The 22,648-nt window shown below is 40.4% G+C and overlaps 1 protein-coding gene across 1 annotated transcript in view; it reads left to right on the top strand.

The window, feature by feature from the left end:
- The window catches only part of GABRG3 (gamma-aminobutyric acid type A receptor subunit gamma3), a 575,951-nt gene that overhangs the window by 422,751 nt on the left and 130,552 nt on the right, over positions 1-22,648 (top strand). The window contains exons 3-4 of the mRNA XM_082450223.1: positions 19,892-20,112; positions 22,149-22,231. Of these exons, the coding sequence (XP_082306349.1) occupies positions 19,892-20,112; positions 22,149-22,231 (304 nt within the window). The remainder of the gene's footprint in view (positions 1-19,891; positions 20,113-22,148; positions 22,232-22,648) is intronic.

Genomic DNA, 22,648 nt, shown 5'->3' on the forward strand with positions numbered 1-22,648 from the left:
GCACACGTCCCACCTCCAGCCACCTGTCTAAGGGTCTGGGAGCCTGAGGTGTGCTTCTCATTATTGCTGAGCGCAGTTGTGAAAAAAACATTTGAAACCAAAGTGGGCTTCAGCAAACCTCGGTCACTGATTGGGTGGATTACTCCCCGGCACCTTAGTTTCTCTCTGTAAAATCGGGATCTTAATATGTTATGAACCTTCAGCAAAGTGAGGGCATATTTATTATTTAGAACATGGACGGTGTCCTAGCAATTTGTAGCCAGTGTCAGTATATTAGTAGGACAGAACCCACTTTCTTCGGACACAGGCAACATGGTGATGACGTCTGTCTTCACTATGGCAGGGACCTGTCAGACCTGTCCTGGCATTAGTGAATGCTGACAACTTTCTGCACTGGGAAGTTATCCCTGTGTAGATGAGAAAGCACCGCTGGAAGAAACCCTTCCAGAGGAATGTTCTTGACTCTTTGGGGAATAAGTGATGTCCAGCCTTCTGATTGGAGAGAAGAAAATAGAAATATCATTTGCTACTGACATTTAACTTCCTAGAACTTACTAAAACTCATATTTCATTACAAATAATAGCACAAGAAAGGGTTTTCTTTAAAAACACTTTTATTATTTATTTATTTATTTATTTATTGGCTGTGTTGGGTCTTCGTTTCTGTGCGAGGGCTTTCTCTAGTTGTGGCAAGCGGGGGCCACTCTCTTCATCGCGGTGCGCGGGTCTCTCACTATCGCGGCCTCTCTTGTTGCAGAGCACAGGCTCCAGTCGCGCAGGCTCAGTAGTTGTGGCTCACGGGCCTAGTTGCTCCGCGGCATGTGGGATCTTCCCAGACCAGGGCTCGAACCCGTGTGCCCTGCATTGGCAGGCAGATTCTCAACCACTGCGCCACCAGGGAAGCCCCAAGAAAGGGTTTTATCTGGAAAGAAGCTACACTAGGAAAGTGATGAACAGTTTTTCTAGAAGAAATTCATGTTAACAGAGTCACTTTTAAAAAAATTTTATTGGAGTATAGTTGATCTACCATGTTGTGTTAGTTTCAGGTGTACAGCAAAGTGATTCAGTTATACATATACATATATTCGTTCTTTTTCAGATTCTTTTCCCATATAGGTTATTACAGAATATTGAACAAAGTCATCTTACATTAATAAAAAAGAAAGTCGTGTGCAGAACCTTCTTATAGAAGGTGTGAAACCATACATTAAAGGCGAAATCTTTCCGAACTTTGATATTTAAACAATAAACAAAGCCATTCTTAGCCTTCTCTGACTTTCCTGAAAGTTGAGGCAGGTCCAAGGGGCTGTGAAGTCACCACTGAAAGGTCCTGCCTCGAGTCCCATGGGCACTAATGTTAAAGGGTGAAGAACACAGATTAAGTATTTGCAGCCATCTAATGCAGGGGCTTTCCGGGCTGCCTCAGAACCTGGGCCAAGCATCCAGGTCACCTGCACTCACCCTGCTGTTCTTTACACATCTCTCTGTGAAGAGTACCTTACAGCGAGAAAGCGTATCATTTACATTACTTTTCAAAATGGACAATAAAACTTGCCTTGCTAAATTGCAAAGTACTAATGAATTAGAGACTAGCTTGCAGCTTTGTGACTACTTTCTGCCTCTCAATATTTATATTTGCATGAGTTTTTATGAGTCTTTGCTGATGTACAATGCTGTGAACGAGAGCCATGCTTATATGATATTTGTAAAAGATCGTATTACTTCACATTCTCACTCCATCCATGGCCACTCATGCTTTTCCGTAAGTTAGTATATAGATATAATTCTTTACTATGTTTAATAGTTACATATATTTAATATACATTTGTATAATAGAGATATATATCCACATATATGTGTATGTATGTATACACATACATGTAATAACCTCTCAAGTAGTTCTTTAAATTATTTGTAGATGAATAATTTCTTAAGAATAGATGGCCCTAAAGTCTTGAGTGTAAACAATATATTTCACAGAGAAATTAGAAGTGATATATGAATAATTATTTTCCCAATTTTCTTTGGTGTAAAGAGGTTTTAAAACTTGCCCAAATTTTCATGGCCCATGAGTGGTGAGTTGGGGTTTAAACCCAGGCAGCTTAGCTCCAGGCTGTGCTTCCCTCAGGACACACTGGGATTAGAAGTGGAAGGAGAGACAAGTGCAGTGGGCTTTGCAGCTCTTACTTTAGGAACAAATACATAAGTCTTATGAGGAAAACTAGACCTGGGCCAGGATCTCTCCTGGTTCCTGGCGTTCCTAATCATGAAATTGCTTGAGATGAGCCCAAACTTTTAGAAACCTGTGTATAGACAGGGAAGCAGCTTTGAAAGGCACCTTCTCCACTTTCAAATTGTGCTGTGTCTCCAGGCTCAGTGAGATCTCAGAGAAACGCCCAGTGGTCCCACTGGGAAGGCATTCAATACTCCTTTTGAGGACTAGAGTCACAAAACTATGATAATTATTAACACACATTTCTTGTATTATATATAATGGAATAAAATAAAACTTGTAAAGCATTTTTAAAGTCTCAGAGATAAGAGTTTCTGATAGGTATCTAGTCATCAACAAATGGTAAATGGAAACTATGCAACAATCTCTCTTATTTAAGATGTGCAAAATGACTTTGGTATTCTTTTTATAGGATGTCTGTGTTTTATTCAGTGAAGATATATTTATAATTTTCACTTGGGACTGGGGTTCTTTTAGCCCTGTTTTCACCATATCTCCAACTTCTCCACCTTGGATTCTACTACAATGTCATTTTCATCATTTGAATATAATCTCTTCCTGAAAAAAATGAATAGCAATTTTTGGATATGAAGCCTATATTCCATTTTCAAATGGGAATAACTATTGATGTATTTCCAGTCTAGATAGAAATTCCAACAATTTCCCCAAATGCCAACAAAAAATACTCTTAAACACCTATATAACAACCCGACAAGGATATCTGAGTACTATACTGGTTATGAATTATAACTTCCTTCCACACTGCAAAGAAAACATGTTACAATGTAAATGAATAATGATGTAATGTTTAAAAGATGTTAAAGATACCATCTAAACTTAGAGCCAGTTTTGGACTTCCCTGGTGGAGCAGTGGTTAAGAATCCACCTGCCAATGCAGGTGACATGGGTTCGAACCCTGGTCCAGGAAGATCCCACATGCCACGGAGCAACCAAGCCCGTGTGCCACAACTACTGAGGTCCACGTTCCTAGAGCCCGTGCTCCACAACAAGAAAAGCCACTGCAATGAGAAGCCCGTGCACCACAACAAAGAGCAGCCCCACTCACCACGACTAGAGGAAGCTGGCACGCAGCAACAAAGACCCAATGCAGCCAAAAATAATTAATTAATATTTAAAAAAAGAGTCTAAAAAATAATAAAAATATAAAATAATATTGGACCCAGTTTTGCAATGTTTGACAGGTTTGAAGAAGTAAAATTCACAAACCATTAGGGGCTAAACCCTCCAGGAAAGGGAAGGGAAGATGATAATCATGACACACAAGTGTAAAATAAGTACCTACCAGTAAGCTTGCTGTAAAACAAGCCATCCCAAATCTAGTGTTTTTTCATACAGATGTACTTGCGAGATACTGCAGGTTCAGTTCCAGGCCACCACAATGAAGCAAATATTGAAATAAAGCCAGCCATATGAACTTTTTGGTTTTCTAGTTCATGTTTGTACCATATTGTAGTCTAGTAAGTTTAAAATAGCATTATGTCGAAAAAAAGCAATGTGTAAACTTTAACTAAAAGTACTTTATTGCTAAAAATGCTAACCATCAACTGACAATGCAGGGGTGCCACAGACTTTCAGTCTGTAAAAGCACAATCAATTGAAGCTCTATGAAAGCCGATATGCCTGTGTTCCTCACGGTTCTTGGATGGGATAGTGGTCTGGCGCTGGTGAGGTGAGGATGGTGTCCCTTACCTCTGAGGTGGTTGGCTTGATGTGAGCTGGGGCTGTGAGCCTGGCATTTATATAATTCCCAGCAGGCTGGCCTGGTCTCATCCATTTGATGGTTGTTTCAGGGTTCCCCAAAAGCAGCAAGACAGGCCAGCCTCTGCACTCAAGCTTTTTCCAAGTCTCTGCTGCTACTACATTTGCTGTAAGACACATGGCCAAGTCCAGAATCAGTTTGGGAGGCGCTGGCCATGGCCATGGACAAAGTAAGAGGAGTTTTGAACTTTCAATGATGCAAACTTGCATTTGCATGTCCAAACAAGTAAGTTAGTTTATGTGTCTGGCGTACATTGTCATTTGCTTGCATACTCTAAATGATTGTGATTTTGTGTACTTTACTGTACAGTACTGTATAGCATACAGTAGTACAGTATCTTTAGTTCAAGCCCAGCATGTCTGGAAGCAAGCGTAAAAGCAGTTGTGATGTAGCTGGTACTGCTAAAAAGAGATTCACGATGCAAGAAATAGCAAGGGGATTTTCTTTATTTGAGGAGACACTGTTTTTGACGCACAGGACTCAAATGTAGAACTGTGCACAAAATTTGCAGAAGCTGTTCAGAATGCAATCCAGTGCTACAGTGTCATCTATGATGATAAAAAAAGAGATATTATCCAGACATCACTGGATCGTTTTTTCAAGAGGGTAGATAGAATTGAATCCAGCAAGGAACCAGAACCTGTGCCATCAACATCAGGTGTGAGTGAAATTGCAGCTTGCCCTCTGTCTCCTACTACTGATAATCCTTCAGCTCTACCATCTCCCACGTCCTCTGCCTCCTCCACTCAGTAATTCTTCTTACCTGTTCACTCGATGCCAGCCCTTGTATGCCAGGTGTTGTACTGTACTACTGTACTTTTCAAGATTAAAAATGTTTTATTTTTTTAATGTATTATTTGTGTGAAAATATTATAAACTTACTACAGTACAGTACTATATAGCCGATTGTGTTAGGTGGGTACCTGGGCTAACTTTGTTGGACTTATGAATAAATTGGACTTACGAACGCGCTCTCAGAATGGAATTCGTTTGTAGATAGGGGACTTACTGTAGAAGGTTTTCCACTTGATAGTAAATTTGGATTAAAATGGTTGTGAACTTTTAAAGTGACTATTCAGACAGTGAAAAAATAGGAAATAGGTGTATTTTAAGTGAAAAACTTGCAAGTGGCAGAAACTATTTAAGAGCAAATGCTAAAAACACATTTGGATAATTGTTTTTTACCTTGGACACTTTCAACTCATTTAAGGCATTTTATCTCAAAGTGAGTACTTATTTTCTTAGACTTCATTTGGTCTGTACATAAGTTTTCTAGGGCTGTCATAAGAAAATACCATAGAGGACCCTCAAGATGGCAGAGGAGTAAGACGTGGAAATCACCTTCCTTCTCACAAATACGTCAAAAATACATTTACATGTGGAATAACTCTTACAGAGCACTTGCTGAATACTGGCAGAGGACCCCAGACTTCCCAAAAGGCAAGAACCTGGTACCTGGCGGTGTGTCTAACAGTGTCTTGGTGCTCTGGCCTGGTGTCAGGCCTGAGCCTCTGAGGTGAGAGAGCCTCAGGATATTGGACCACCAGGAACCTCCCAGGCCCACATAATATAAATCAGTGACAGCTCTTCCAGAGATCTCTGTCTCAACGCTAAGACACAACTCCACCCAACTACCAGCAAGCTCCAGTGCTGGATGCCCAATTCCAAACAACCAGCGAGACAGGAACACAACCCAACCCATTAGCAGAGAGGCTGCCTAAAATCATAATAAGTAGTTCACAGAAACCCCAAAAGACACCACCAGACTCAGTCTTGCTCACCAGAAAGAAGATATCCAACCTCATCCACCAGAACACAGGAACACCAGTCCCCTCCACCAGGAAGTCTATGCAAATCATTGAACCAACCTTACGCAGTGGGGGAAGACACCAAAAAACACCAGAAACTACGAACCTGCAGATTGGAAAAAGGAGACCGTAAACACAGAATGTTAAACAAAAGGAGAAGAGAGAAATATGCAGCAGATGAAGGAGCATGGTAAAAACTCACCAGACCAAACAAATGAGGAGGAAATAGGCAGTCTACCTGAAAAAGAATTGAGAATAATGATAGTAACGATGATCCAAAATCTTGGAAATAGAATGGAGAAAAATGCAAGAAACATTTAACAAGGACCTACAAGAACTAAAGAGCAAACATAATGAACAACAAAATAAATGAAATTAAAAATTCTCCAGAAGGAATCAATAGCAGAATAACTGAGTCAGAAGAACGGATATGGGGCGTGGAATATAAAATAGTGGAAATAACTACTGCAGAGCAGAAGGAAGAAAAAAGAATGAAAAAAATTGAGGACAGTCTTAGAGACATCTGGGACAATATTAAACACACATTTGAATTATATGGGGTCCAGAAGAAGAGAAAAGAAAGGGACTGAGAAATATTTGAAGAGATTACAGTTGAAAACTTCCCTAATATGCGAAAGGAAATTGTCAATAAGTCAGGAAGCACAGAGTGTCCCATACAGGATAAATCCAAGGAGAAACACACAAAGACACGTATTAATCAAACTATCAAAAATTAAATACAAGGAAAAAAATATTAGAAGCAGCAAGGGAAAAAAAACAAATAACATCCAAGGGAATCCCCTTAAGGTTAAAAGCTGATATTTCAGCAGAAACTCTGTAAGCCAGAAGTGAATGGCAGAACATATTTCAAGTGATGAAAGGGAAAACCTACAACCACGATTACCCAGAAAGGATCTCGTTCAGATTCGACAAAGAAATCAAAACCTTTACATACAAGCAAAAGGTAAGAGAAATCAGCACCACAAAACCAGCTTTACAACAAATGCCGAAGGAACTTCCCTAGGCAGGAAACACAGGAGAAGAAAAAGACCTACAAAAACACACTCAAAACAGTTAAGAAAATGGTAATAGGAACATACATATTGATAAAAACATTAAATGTAAATGGATAAATGCTACAACCAAAAGACATAGACTGGCTGAATGGACACAAAAACAAAACCTCTATATATGCGGTTTAGAAGAGACCCATTTCAGACCTAGAGACACATACAGACTGAAAGTGAGGTGATGGAAAAAGATATTCCATACAAATGGAAATTAAAAGAAACATGGAGTAGCAATTCTCATTCAGAAAGAATAGACTTTAAAATAAAGACAATTACAAGAGAGAAAGAACGACACTACATAAGGACCAAGGGAAGAAGAAGACATAACAATTCTAAATATTTATGCAACCAACACAGGAGTACCTCAATACATAAGGCAAATGCTAACAACCATAACAGGGGAAATTGACAGTAACACAATAATAGTAGGGAATTTTAACACCCCACTTTCACCAATAGACAGAACCTACAAAATGAATATAAAGAAGGAAACACAAGCTTTAAATGATACATTAAACAAGATGGACTCAATTGATAAGTTTTGGATGGATAAGACATTCCATCCAAAACAACAGAATACACTTTCTTCCTAAGTGCTCATTAACATTCAACAATGGAGAGAGAAGATGACACAGCCAGAAAGCATCCCTGTTCCTTTGAGGCTGTGCTTCCTCTCTCATGTAACATTCTCCAGGATAGATCATATCCTGGGTAACAAATCAAGATTTGGTAAACTTAAGAAAATTGTAATCATATCAACTATGCTTTCTGACCACAATGCTTTGAGACTAGGTATCAATTTCAGGAAAAAATCTGTAAAAAAATACAAACACATGGAGGCTAAACAATACCCTACTTAATAACTAAGAGGAAATCATGAGAGAGATCATGAGAGATTACTACAAGCAACTCCATGCCAATTAAATGACACCATGGAAGAAATTGAAAAATTCTTAGAAAAGAACAACCTTCCAAGACTGAATCAGGAAGAAATAGCCAATATAAACAGGCCAATCACAGGCACTGAAATTGAGACTGTGATTAAAAATCTTCACACAAACAAAAGCCCAGGATCATATGGCTTCACAGGCGAATTCCATCAATCATTTAGAGACGAGCTAACACCAATCATTCTCAAACTTTTCCAAAATATAGCAGAGGGAGGAACACTCCCAAACTCATTCTGTGAAGGCACCATCACCCTGTACCAAAACCAGACAAAGATGTAACAAAGAAAAATGCAGTCCAATATCACTGGTGAAATAAGATGCAAAAATCCTCAACAAAATACTAGCAAACAGAATCCAACAACACATTAAAAGGATCATACACCATGATCAAGTAGGATTTATCTCAGAAATGCAAGGATTCTTCAGTATACGCAAATCAATCAACGTGATACACCATGTTAACAAACTGAAGGAGAAAAAACCTAAGATCATCTCAAAAGATGCAGAAAAAGCTTTTGACAAAATTCAACACCCAGAAAGTAGGTATAGAGGGAACTTACCTCAACATAATAAAGGCAATATATGACAAACCAACAGCCAACATTGTTCTCAATGGTGAAAAACTGGAACCTTTTCCATAAGATCAGGAACTAAGACTGTCCACTCTCACCACTGTTTTTCAACATAGTTTTGGAAGATTTAGCCACAGCAATCAGAGAAGAAAAAGAAATAAAAGGAACCCAAATCAGAAAAGAAGAAATAAAGCTGTCACTGTTTGTATATGACATGATACTATACATAGTGAATCTTAAAGATGCTATCGGAAAACTACTAGAGCTCATCAAAGAATTTTGTAAAGTAGCAGGATACAAAATTAATGCACAGAAATCTCTTGCATTCCTCTAAACTAATGATGAAAAATCTGAAAGAGAAACTAAGGAAACCTTCCCTTTTACCGTTGTAACAAAAAGAATAAAATACCTAAGAAAAAACCTACGTACAGAGACAGAAACCTGTATGCAGAAAACTATGACACTGATGAGAGTAATTAAGGACCATACAATCAGTGAGAGAGATATACAATTTCTTGGATTGGAAGAATCAACATTGTGAAAATGACTATATGACCAAAAGCAAGATTCAATGCAATCCCTATCAAACTACCACTGGCATTTTCCACAGAACTAGAACAAAAAAATTCACAATTTATATGGAAACACAAATTACCCCGAATAGCAAAAGCAATCTTGAGAAAGAAAAATGGAGCTGGAGGAACCAGGCTCCCAGACTTCAGACTATACTACAAAGCCACAGTAATCAAGACAGTATGGTACTGATAAAAAAACAGAACTATAGGTCAATGGAAAAGGATAGAAAGCCCAGAGATAAACCCATGTACATATGGTCACTTTATTTGTGATAAAGGAGTCAAGAATATACAATGGAGAAAAGACAGCCTCTCCAATATGTGATGCTGGGAAAACTGGACAGCTACATTTAAAAGAATGAAATTAGAACTGTCTCTAACACCATACGCAAAAATAACACAAACTGGATTAAAGACCTAAATGTAAGGCCAGACACTATAAAACTCTTAGAGGAAAACATAAGCAGAACACTCTATGACGTAAATCACAGAAAGATTCTTTTTGACCTACTTCCTAGAGAAATGGAAATAAAAACAAAATTTTAAAAATGGGACCTAAGGAAACTTAAAAGCTTTGGCACAGCAAAGGAAACTATAAAGAAAACGAAAAGACAACCTTCAGGATGGGAGAAAATAATTGCAAAGGAAGCAACTGACAAAGGATTAATCTCCAAAATATACAAGCAGTTCATGCAGCTCAATATCAAAATCCAAACAGTGCAATCCAAAAATGGGCAGAAGACGTAAATAGACATTTCTCCAAAGAAGATATACAGATTACCAACAAACACATGAAAGGATGTTGAACATTACTAATCATTAGAGAAATGGAAATCAAAACTGCAATGTGGTATCACCTCACACCAGTCAGAATGGCCATATCAATAAAAAAATCTACAAGAAATATATGCTGGAGAGAGTGTGGAGAAAACGGAACCCTGTTGCAGTGTTGGTGGGTATGTAAGTTGATACAGCCACTACGGAGAACAGTATGGAGGTTCCTTAGAAAACTAAAACTAGAACTACCATACGACCCAGCAAGCCCACTACTGGGCCTATACCCTCAGAAAACCATAATTCAAAAAGAGTTATGTACCACAATGTTCATTGAAGCACTATTTACAATAGCCAGGACATGGAAGCAACCTAAGTGTCCATCGACAGATGAAGGGATAAAGATGTGGCACATATACACAATGGAATATTACTCAGCCATAAAAAGAAACAAAACTGAGTTGTATGTAGTGAGATAGATGGACCTAGAGTCTGTCATACAGAGTGAAGTAAGTCAGAAAGAGAAAAACAGATACCGTATGCTAACAAATATATGGAGCAAAAAAAAAAATGGTTCTAAAGAACCTAGGGGCAAGACAGGAATAAAGACGTAGATGAGAATTTACTTGAGGACACAGGGAGGAGGAAGGGTAAGCTGGGACGAAATGAGAGAGTGGCATTGACACATATACTTTACCAAATGTAAAATAGATAGCTAGTGGAAAGCAGCCGCATATTACTGGGAGATCGGCTCCGTGCTTTGTGACCACCTAGAGGGGTGTGTTAGGGAGGGTGGGAGGAAGATGCAAGAGGGGGGAGATATGGGAATATATTTATGCATATAGCAGATTCACTTTGTTATACAGCAGAAAGTAACACAACATTGTAAAGCAAATATTCTCCAGTAAAGATGTTTATAAGAAAAAGTACCACAGACCTAGTGGCTTAAAGAAAAGAAATATATATTTTCATTGTCTGGGGGCTAGAAGTCTAAGATCCAGGTGTTGGCAGGTTGGTTTATCTTGAGGCCCTCTCCTTGGCTGGCAGACGGCCGCCTTCTCCCTTCATCCCCACATGATTTTCCTTCTGTGTGTCTCTCTCTTCTCAAAAATACACCAGTGAAATTGGATTAGGGCCCAACCATATTGCCTCATTTTAATGTAATCGTCTTTGAAAGGCCCTGTGTCCAAGTACAGTCATATTCTGGGGCACTGGGAGTTAGGACTTTAATACACAGATTTGAGGGGAACACAATTCAACCCTTGAATTTTCTAAAGCCACCTCTTCGCACACCTCTGTGATGGGCTCCTGCCTTTTTGGAAAGGAACCAGGAACATGGATTTTTCCCTTAGAATGAGTGAGCACACAAGGACCTAGACTTCAACAGTGTGGGTGAAGCAGAAATAATGTTCTCTGTTGCCTCCTACCCTGCAGAGGTGGGAGGACAAGAAGATTTGCTATCCAAAGTGGGCACATCGGCTGGAGCAGAGAAGGAATGGGGTCCCGGGAGACTGCTGTGTCTCCGGAGCTGGGTGTGACCTGGTCTGCTGAGAAGGATATGCTCAGCAGGTGTCCTGGGGCACGTTGGTCAGGCAGTGCTTTGTGGCCACCCTGGAGAGGGAAGGGAGAGCAGGGCCCTTTCTCTATTTGGGAACCCACTAGGTTCCCTTGGAATGGACCCTCACTGAAAGGGTACAGGCATTTGGAGGCTGAGCCCCCAGATACAAGTCACCACATCATACTTAAAAGTACACAGCAGGCAGGCAGCACATCACTCTTCCATGTGGTGAGTGGCAGTAGCTCCCAGCCCTGGCTACAGAATTATAGTCATGTTTCAACTGGCAGCTTTATAATTAAGGCCTCGGATCTTTGCTGATTGGTGGAACTCTCTGGTAGTCAAGAAAGTGCTCTTAAATGATGCTGCTTTCTCGGTGCGGGGAGGGAGTATTGGTGCTATGGGCAAGGATCGAGGGACCACGTTACAGTGTTATGTGCTCAACATGCAGACAACTGTGAGCTATTCCAATCAAAGAAACAAGGCATTCACATCAGGAGAAGAAAGTAATATTATGAAGAAAAGCAGGCTACAGCCAAACGTGTAAAGCTGAGGAGCCATGCCTCAGGGAGTTGGGAGATGGGAGGACTGAGAGATGAGATGAGGGCTTCCAGGTTTGGGGAGAGCACGGGTGGAAGGGGGAAGATGAGGGTGTGTGCAGAGTATCTCGTCACATCGGGAAGAGATGTCTATGGTAAGCGGTGTGTTTACAAGGAATCAGATGGTCAGCTTGGGTTATAAAGAAAAGAGCCCTAAGTATCATGCAAAGGAGTTTAAACTCAATTCTTAGAGTAGCCATTGTATGCTTTTGAGTAGCTGTGGTAGTTGGAGAATATAACATCCAATGGAATGCTTTAATCTGAAAGACAAGTTTAATCTGAAAGCAGTAAATATATAGCTGAAGTCCAGAGGAAGGACAGCTATTCAAGAGAGGGAATGTTGAAAAGGCGAGCAGGCGGATGTGGAAAATGTCCACAGGGTGTAAGAGGGGAGCCTGCTTCCCGATGGGTGCCCATTCCACCCCTCTTATGCCCTTGCTAGTCCTCCATCCATTTCCCACTGTCCCCTGCACTGCTCCCCATCACAGGGGGCTGACTCCAAAGCCTGCCTTTCCAGGTCCCTGTTCACCTGGCCTCCTGCTGGGTTCAGCCAATCTGAGACACTTGGGAGATAAGGACAGAAGGGAGGGAGATTTTCCTCCTATTCTTTTGACTGCTAGCATCATCTCCAACAGCAGCTGTGTCTCCTTCATACCCTTGCTTTTCCTGGATTGGGTCCACCTGACATCCACAAGCGAATTCTGGCACAGATTCATGAACACCATGTGGTCCATTGGGTCTTCCCAACTTGCATCATGCTTGCAAAATTTAAGCCTCAGAGCTCCTCCCTTGCAGAAGCTCCTTCCCAGGCCCCAGGGAAGGTCATAGCAGTGTGTGATATTTGCAAATGCAAAGCATTTTAAATACTGCTATCTCTTTCTCCTCTGATTCCCCCATTACAAATTCCTCTTGTTGGGTGCAGGTACTTGTGGCCCCTAAGGGGAGGTGGGGCTGGGGAAGCTTTCAAGCTGTGGTTAATGGGTTAGGGTTCCCTGCAACTTCCATATACTGTGATGTTCACGGGATGAGCAAGACCCAAGCTCTATCCCAGAATGATTGTTTCTCAAAGTCCAGCACTCCCGAAGTATGGGTGGCTTGGAGGAAAATCCTAGAGCCCAAGTTCAAAGGCAGAATCCACAAACTTTATATAAAAGAAACGAGGCTTTTCCCCATTTAGTAGAATCCCAAATATGCACATGATATTTCCAATAATGAACTGTGAGTTGAAGTAAACTTTAAAAAATCTATTAATAATAAAACATTTTGTTTCATTATACCAGAGTAAGTAATAATTTTTATTCTCTCTTTCTAAAAACCTAACATCATAAAACATTGTCATAGAAAGGTTTGACCAGAGAGCAAGCAAGCAAAAGATATATGACTTGTGAATATGATGAAAGTGGGCCAGTTAGCAAATAAAAATAAAATCTATTTTCCCCAGATTATGTTATTTTTGTGGCATTTGCGATTTTTGCGTATTCATGTAGTTTTCTCATTCAAAATAAATGTATATATTTTATTTAATATTATATTTATATTTATATATCCTTTTCTTAAAAAGGGCCCTAGGTTACATTAGTATCAGGTGACAAGTCCTGGACCTGCTCAGGAGGGCACCATGTTTCCCTGTTGCATCTTGAAGTTACCTGGTTTTCTGATGTTCCTACGGGTGATCCTTGTAACAAATACTTTTCACAACCCACCCTATCTGAACTGGTCTCACTCCTCTCAGGTTTGATACAGTCTTCCCTGATGGATACACCCATCACCTGTCCACTTTCTGCCCAGTGGTTCCAGGACCAGATGGGAGGCCTGGTCCCTGCAGAGCCCTCTGCACCACCCGGGTGGGCCTCTCTGGCTTCCTGAAAGCTGCGCTCATATTGCCTGGGTGCCAGGTGGGGCATCACACCCTCTCCACATTCTGTGGGCCCAAGCTCCTGCAGGCAAGGATATTGCATCTGGCTTTATATAAACCTAGCCTCCTGCCCAGCACAGAGTAGGGCTTACATGTTGGAGTCGGTGAATGGCTTTCAAAGACTGAAGGAGCCTGGGGTTGGTGGGAAGGATGTTCAGGAAACTCAGGGGTGCAAAAAGGACAGGTGCAGCCCCTGGAGACTGCAGATCTGAGGGAGGGCTAGAGCAGGTTTTTGGGGGAGAAATGGAGGCCAGCTGTAAAGCCTTGTTTCCTATGATGCATTTGAGGAAATAACACCAAAAATATATATTTGTTATGCTTCTATACCAGATCATGAAGAAATAAAAATCATTTTATTCTAATTATCATTACATATTATACATTTTTAACTAACGCATTTGAACAAAGTCTAATCGGCATGGGCCTGTAATTTCCATTTTATAAAGAAACTGCCAGTGACTTCGAATACTAAAAGATTTTTCTGTCACGTTCCAGGCGATGTCCTGACGTGCTGGGACAGAGGGAGAGTGCCTGTGCCCCGGAGTGTTTGTCTCCTGTATCCACCTGTCTCCAAGTCCCTGTCCTTTATTAATCTATCATCTTTCCACATGGCCATCTTCTTTAGTAAAGGAAAGGAGAAAAGCATTAGAAAATAACTTTCTAATGTTTTAGAAATTACGGAGAGATAGAATGAAGAATCATAATTTTTCTTTTGTTTTGTTAAAATACTCCACAAGCTGTTGGCCTATTTAGGAATCATTGAGCCCTCCAACTATTAAAACAAATTATCGGCATAGGCTCTCCACAACATGAAGTTGGGACTGTTGCACATTTTTCACCTGTTGCATTTATTAGTATTTCAGACACATTAATTTCACAGCTATTTATGAATTATATAATATGTTGTTTTAGATAGACATTGTAAGAATGAATTTTTTTTCCTCTGCAGGAAAGATGATTAATGCAGTTACAAAGAAAGTTTATGAGAGACATAAAAATATTACTTTGTGGGTGGAAAGTGTTTCTCCAACATTTAGTCAAATGTAGACACAATAAAACATCCACACCAGGCCCCACGCGCACCATCCGCATTCTGCCCTCTTGAGTTGGAGTTTGTGGCAGGACTTCAGAATAAAGAGATAATCCCTCCAAACCCTGCAGACCTTTCCTCAGGGCATCATGGTGTGATCCCTTTCCTTACAGAAAAATAGTTCCCCTACAGAAAAATTACTTTCAACACTAAAAGCTAACTCCAGGCAGGGATGCGGAAATATAAAATGTTAGTGGTGGAAGCGTTCTTATATTTAACCTAACCCAACTCTCCCATTTTACAGAGGAAGAATCAAAGGCCAAGGAAGGCGAAAAATCTCACACAGTTGGTAAACAGGGCAAAAGTGGAATGATTGCCCACACTGGGGTTCTTTCTTCACGTCCTGGTGGTGGTTCCTATATCTGATAAGTAGATTGCAGCTGCTGCAGCCTTTCTCACTCACATCAAGGAAAGCAGATTTTTAAAAAACTTTGTTGACATATAGTTTTTTGACAGTGTTGTGTTAGTTTCAGATGTACGGCAAAGTGATTTGGCTAAATATATATGTGTGTATATATATATATATATATGCTCTTTTTTACATTCTCTTCCATTATAGGTTATTACAAGATATTGAGTATAATTCCCTGTGTTATAAAGTAGGTCCTTGTTTTTTATTATTTTATATATAGTAGTGTGTGTACGTTAATCTCAACCTCCTAATTTATCCCTTCCCCACGCCTGCTTTGGTAACCATAAGTTTGTTCACTATGTCTGTGAGTCTGTTCTGCTTTGTAAATAAGTTCATTTGTATCCTTTTTGGGTTCCACATATAAGTGATATGATATATTTGTGTTTGTCTGGCTTATTTCACTTAGTGTGATAGTTTCTAGGTCCATCTATGTTACTGTAAATGGCATTATTTCATTCTTTTTTATGGCTAATAGTCCACTGTGTGCGTGTGTCTGTGTGTGTGTGTGTGTGTGTGTGTGTGTGTGTGTGTATACATACATCACATCTTCTTTATCCATTCTCCTGTCACTGGATGTTTATTTCCACGTCTTGTCTATTGTAAATAGTGCTGCAGTGAACACTGGGGTGCATGTATCTTTTTGAATTATGGTTTTCTCCAGATACATGCCCAGGAGTGGGATTGCTGGATCAAATGGTAGTTCTATTTTTATATTTTTAACGAATCTCCATACTGTTCCCCATAGTAGCTGCACCAATTTACATACCCACCAACAGTGTAGGAGGATTCCCTTTTTTTCTGGGAAGAAGATTTTAACTATATAGTTTGGCACAATTGGTACTTAGCAGCTGTGTGACTTGATGAAAGTTACTTAAGTTCTCAGGCCTTATTTTACCCCCTAGCAGAAAATCATTATTACCTCTGTCTCAATAGTGCCTGGTGGGTACAAAAACATCTGTGCCTCATGGGAGTGACTTTAGGTAATGCTGCCTAGCTTGCTATACGATTTACCCATCTCAGATCTGCATTTTAAAACGTACTATGAAGGGACATAAATGGGGATGGTAAGCAGAGAAGATAAGTAGGGAAAGGGTGTAAAGAGGAGGACTGTTTGGTCATCAGGAGTCTTTTTGATTTGTCATTTTTAAACAATAAAAAGACCCACTTGGAAATTTTTACTTGGTGTCCTTTGGTAACTTTGGCAAATTTTGAAGTTTTCTGAGTTTCAATATCCCTGATATAATATAGGGATTTTTAAATATCCGGTTGGCTTTAGAATCGTTCCAAAATACACTTGGTGCCTTTACAAAGAACAGTCTTTACTGGCTATCATTGCCCACATGATTGGTGGGCCTTGACCCTGTTGAGGAGAACATCTTTATCCTTCTCTCCTTATTCCTTTACCCAATAAACCAGTGTTAAAGGGAAAAGAAAGTAATTCGTATGGGTACTTATATGTGCCGTCCCGGCTATTCTCACATCTTGAATTTTAAGTTTTGAGTGTGTTTTCATGTTCTCTGTGCAAATATAGTCTATTTCATAGTCAGCAATCATCATCGTTTGGCTAAAATCTTGCCACCAAGGAGGTGAGGGGTCTGCTCCCCTGCCCCATTCGGCTGAATCTGTACCACAGCATTGTTCCTGCTTCTCAAGAGTGTCTTTGACATTCCTGCTTCCTGTGTTCAGGACCCTGGCAAGGGAGGCAGCTATCTGCCCAGCTCACTCTTGTACCTCACTGAGGTCTTGTTCTAAGTCACCTTCTCAGTGAGGATCGTAGCCCCCGCCCCTGCATCCTACTCTCTCTACCTTTTGCACCTACAATACATGTCTGGTGTGAATCATGGGGACACTGATCATGTGGGCACAGTTTCTCAGGGCCCAAAAAGGGAGCATGTGAATCTATCATATGCCCACAAGGAGGGATGTTGCAATACTTGGTGAATAGTACCAATGACCATCATGATCTGTCTTTAGCTGCCAAATGTTTTGTTTGTCTTTCCCTCATCAGGACAGACACACTCCTCACTTCTTCAATTGAGGTAACCCCAAAGGTCCAACCCGTCCCATCCCCTACGTTATGGTTACCTGTATGTGTATTAGTCTTCACATCGTTGCACATGGCTTTCCTTGATCCACCAACCTGTAAACTGAAAAGAAAAGCTGTCTCACCCACACCCACATATACAGTATAGCTACAAGGATGAAGAAGCCCAGGATAATCAAAATCAACCCACTAGTTTGCAGCAATTCTGAGACCCCAGTGGGCAGATCCTGAGTGGGCTCTTTTCCCTGGGAAGAGAGTGTTTTTAAGTTTTAATTCTCCTCCCAGAGTTGGGCTCCCAAGGACTCTTCTTTTTGGCTCTTGACTCCATTGTCTGGGAGTTTTCCTTTTCCATTAACTGTTCTGGACATGGGAAAGAAATGCAAGACTATATCTAAGTCTCAAGTAGTCACAGACATTTTTTCCTGACTTGAGGTTCCTTTGGCAGTAGAACTCCCTCAAAACCTAGCCAGCCTCTTACCTTATAGGCCAGTTTAACACGTGCATAGATTGTGTGTCAACACGATTCCAAGATCCATGATATGTCTTTGTTTTTTAATGCCACTGCCTCTACCCAACCCTTTGCTTTCACTCTCACCTTTACTTTTTCTCTTAAAAAGTACAGACACCTTGGTCCCATCAGTCTTCAGTGGAAGAGTCATATATTAGTCGCTTGTCCTTGCACAAAGATTTTGCATCATGACAACCCATTTAGAGGTTTTTAGCAATGGGTCAGATTATTTCTGCAAAGGTGAGTTTCAATAGGCTTTTAACAGTCAAAGCATTTCTTGAGTCTTTGATTTACTGATAGGGTGAGAAGCATTTGCTTCTTCCATTCGTACAAGAATCAGTGTTTGTTTTTTCTTTCTCTTTTGTCAACTAAAGAAAAACACACAAACTAAAAGTTGCAAGTTATTATTTGGGGATCTTACTGAGGACTTAAGTCTGGGAGACAGCCTCTCAGATAGCTCTGATGAACTGCTCTGAAGAGTTAAGGGAGAAGCCATGATACACAGATTTTTGCTGGAAAAAATGTAGTCAAACATCAAAAGATCGCTGTTAGTTACACAGAACAGATATCTCAAGTTAATGATTTTTGTGCTTTTCTATATATGGGAAGATGTAAGAATCTAGATTCATTGACATTATTCCTTAGATATGAATTTTAACTATCTAGGGTCAGTTTCCAAAGCACAAAATACTTCCTCATTTTCTCCATCCTGAATTCCCCTCAGGGTACACCACTGCAGGGGCTGATGGCTTGGTCCTTGTAGAACTGGAAATTGGGGCAACATTCTTTGCTTACTGGAATGGCAGGCAACAGTCCCGTTCATACTTTCATAACTGCTTTCAAACTGGCCAATTATCCTCTGAGATAATTTCTTTCTCGTGTTAACTTACCAAGCATAGTCAATAGCACTCAATACATCAGACATGTCATTTTTTTTCACCTTAATTGTCTGTTTAAGGCCTTTTTTCCCTGACTGGAACAAAAGCCCCGTGAAGGCATGGGTTTTTCCTGTTGGCACACTTCTGGCCCTTCGATGGTTTTCAGGGCCTGACATAGTCTGTGCAACAAATAGATGATGAATGAGGGGATGTTAATAAAAGGCTGGATTTGGTCTGTTGAAGTACCTGTGTCAGAAAAGTTCTTTAAACCAGAAACTCAGTGAAAAGGATAAATATGGGATTTGTTGAGAATTACTGAACTGTGTAAAAGTAATTCATTTTTAATATCTAATATGTAAAGAAACTATGAAAGATATTAAGATCACTAACAATCTGCCTCTAGATCCTCCTTACTATGGACCTAAAACTAATCCTTTAAACTGTGATTATGGGAGGAGCCTCTGCAGTGGTCCAGGCTCGAGACATTTGTCGTCTCACAGTGACATCAGCCTCATCCTGTATCTAAATGCTGTGAATACTGGGGTTGCTTCCAGTTACACAAGTAATTTGAGTGCCATCAGCCCTCTTTTTGGAATCAGCATTCGGCCTGGGTGTCTATCAGCTCTATTTTTGTCATTGCTTATTTTTTACTTTTTGATTTGTGTTGTGTTATTTGAGAAGGCACTAGAGCTTTTTATTTAACAATTTATTTCCTTCCTTATAGCCCCTTTAGGACGTAGGCGCTACTATTCTACTCAATTTACAGATTAGAGAATGGTAGATTTTGCCACCTTCCAGAGCTTGGCTTAAGAATATAGGAGGGTCTGCATCTATGTTCTGAATTGTATTCTACTACCTCTTGGCCCCTCACCACACTCTATGTGTCTATTACAATTTATTATTTACAGAATATTTTCACATATGTTATCACACTGTTGACAAATAAATCAGTTACCTTTATTGACTGTCCATCACGTTGATCCAGACACAGTGTTAGGCACTAACAGAAAGGGATGTGGGCAGGTTAGGATGCACACATAAGGAGAACAATACTCCTGAGAAAGAAAACAAAGCCTGCAGAAAAGCCACTAATAGAAATGTCTTGCCCCTCCTTTTGCTCTGTTTCAGGAATACCAAATTGATATATTTTTTGCCCAGACCTGGACCGACAGTCGCCTTCGGTTCAACAGCACAATGAAAATCCTTACTCTGAACAGCAACATGGTGGGGTTAATATGGATTCCAGATACGATATTCCGCAATTCCAAAACTGCAGAGGCTCACTGGATCACCACCCCCAATCAGCTCCTCAGAATTTGGAATGATGGGAAAATCCTTTACACTTTAAGGTGAGATGCTACTGATGGTCTGATATTGGGGACTTTAATTTAGATCACTGTAGGAATGGGACCCTATTTTTCATTGCTAAATTCTATCATCACTTCTCATGTTCAACATGCTACTGGGTCTTGAAGAAGTTTTTCCTAATCCCATGTTGTGTAAAAATAAAGACATACAAATGATCTGCAATGAATATAAAATCCTTCCTTCATCAGAATCCATTTCCGCTGTAAGTGGGCTGTGGAAATTATCTTTAATATGTTTAACCCACAGGACCATTCAGCTAAGAAAATAAAGATGTCTTGGTGTACTAATTGACAAATGTAATTATAGCCAAATTTGAGACCACAAGGAACAAAAGAGTACAGAGGGTGTTCCCTAATGCATCCCTAATGGAAGTGGCAGCTACCTTGTAATGAGTCCTCCTGGGGGCCAGGCTGTCCTCACAGAAACCCAGCAAAGTAAGAGGGGCTGCGTTTGAAAGATGTGAATAGACCTGCCTGCCCAAAGTCTCCATCGGGAACTAGTGTTACCCGGGTTTGAACCTGGGTCTGTATCTCTCAAGAGTCTCTCCGCTAGGGTGATCTGAGTCTAACTGAACACATGGTTGAAACATTCCATAGAAAGCCCTCCACCTAAGCCAGTCTTTCTGCCCACCCAGCGTTGGGATCAGGACAGTGACGTCTGGACCCTGCTCTCCCACCATCTGAACCCTCTCCAGAACACTGGACGGAGTGCCTTGTGCTGATTATCTCTGTCTCATTGGCTTTGCTGCTTTACAGCTGCTTCCTGCACCTCCTGTCCACCTCCTGACACAGCCTGTCCTCATTCTGTTCCTCCTGCCTTAGGAATTCCCACTCACTTTACCCTCTTTCCACTTTCCTGCTGACTTAGCTCATCCATTCCTAAGACTTTAAAAGCCATATCCACGCTGAGGATTCATTCCCACATTCATTTCCAACCCCAAACTTCCCTTCTGGGCACCAGATTCTATGAGCCACCTGCCTGTGTGTACCTCCTCCTGAAAGCCTAAAAGGCATTTTGATTCAACATGCTGCAGGGGAATGTCATTTCTCTAATACCTCTGACCAGGCCCCTGTGTCCTCCTGGCTCGGTGAATACCACCGCCAGCCCCTGAACACACCTGCCTGTTCCCACATCCAGTATCAGGAGCTTTTAATTGCAAATGATTTGTGCCCATAAGGAGAAATCTGTAATTCATATGGTAAACACGTATTTGTAGCACAAAGGCACAGATTAATATCAAAATAAGCAGAAGATTAATTTTAAAGTTTCATGGAAATAATAATGTTGACAGCTTGGGAACAGCAACAACAATAAAAGCCACAACAGGGAACTCTGCTGATGAGTTAGTTACGTTTGGAGAACAGGAGTTTGTAATAGCTATTTCCTCATCAATTCTTAAAGGAATATAAATGAGACTCTGAAATGAAGGTGAGCTTCAGCAAACCAGCATAGAGACATGGCCAGTCCTGCGATCCTTTATAGAAACTCTGACCCAAGGAATGTCTGCTTTGAAAAGATGCAATACACACATTTAGTGCAGCCACCACTTGCCTAGTCAAGTAGGGGAGTTGGCCAAATATGAACTCTTCCCTACAAGTGGATGAACTTGGTATTATACCTATTTAGGCAAATATACCATTTTAAAAATGGAGGAAAGATTTAATTCAGTCAAACAGATTAAAAACCAGGACATAAGAAACAAGGACCTATGAAAACAAGGACATATTGTTTTGATTTGTTTCCTCTCTTACTTGGCTTATATTTCTAGACACAGTCAGGAATTTTACTTATGGAAACTTCCTCTGCTTCTGATAGTTAGTAAAACAAAGTAACACAACACAAAAAAACGCAAATGGTATACTGAAAGTATGGTGCCCCTACTAAGAGTGAGCTCCATGTGGCCACTCCAGGCCCCTCCTCCCCACATGGTAGTAACGTGACAGCCCCTGGCCTTGCTTAGGGCCTTTGTTGGATTGTCGCTGGCTGGCCACCAGAGTGATGCTTGGCTCCCCCACAGGCTCACCATAAATGCAGAATGCCAGCTGCAGCTGCACAACTTCCCCATGGATGAGCACTCCTGCCCGCTGATATTCTCCAGCTGTGAGTACTGACTTGGGGTATAACTGTTGTGTAAATGATTAGCCTATGCTGATTTCTAGCAAAGAGTCACATGATCGATTATAGCATCACTATACAACCAGAGAAAATGGATAACGGTTTTGGTCTTGGCCACGTGGGTATAGTCACTCCAGACTTTGTTACATAGGACCCATGTTATAAAATAGGTAGCTTTGATAAATCCTTGAACAACTTAACCATTTTGTTATAATATTAAAGAACACAGAAATTGATGAACAGTTGACTTACCAAAGACACTTATGCTAATTATTTGGACATATACAGAATTCATTTGCAATAATTTTATGCTTAAGATCATCTTCAAGTCAGGTGGTTTGTATACAAAAGATAAACTTTTTACTTAAATATATTTATATTTGTCTCATTACACTATAATAG

The sequence above is a fragment of the Balaenoptera physalus genome (assembly GCF_965194825.1).
Source record: "Balaenoptera physalus genome assembly, chromosome: 2".
Lineage (NCBI taxonomy): Eukaryota > Metazoa > Chordata > Mammalia > Artiodactyla > Balaenopteridae > Balaenoptera > Balaenoptera physalus.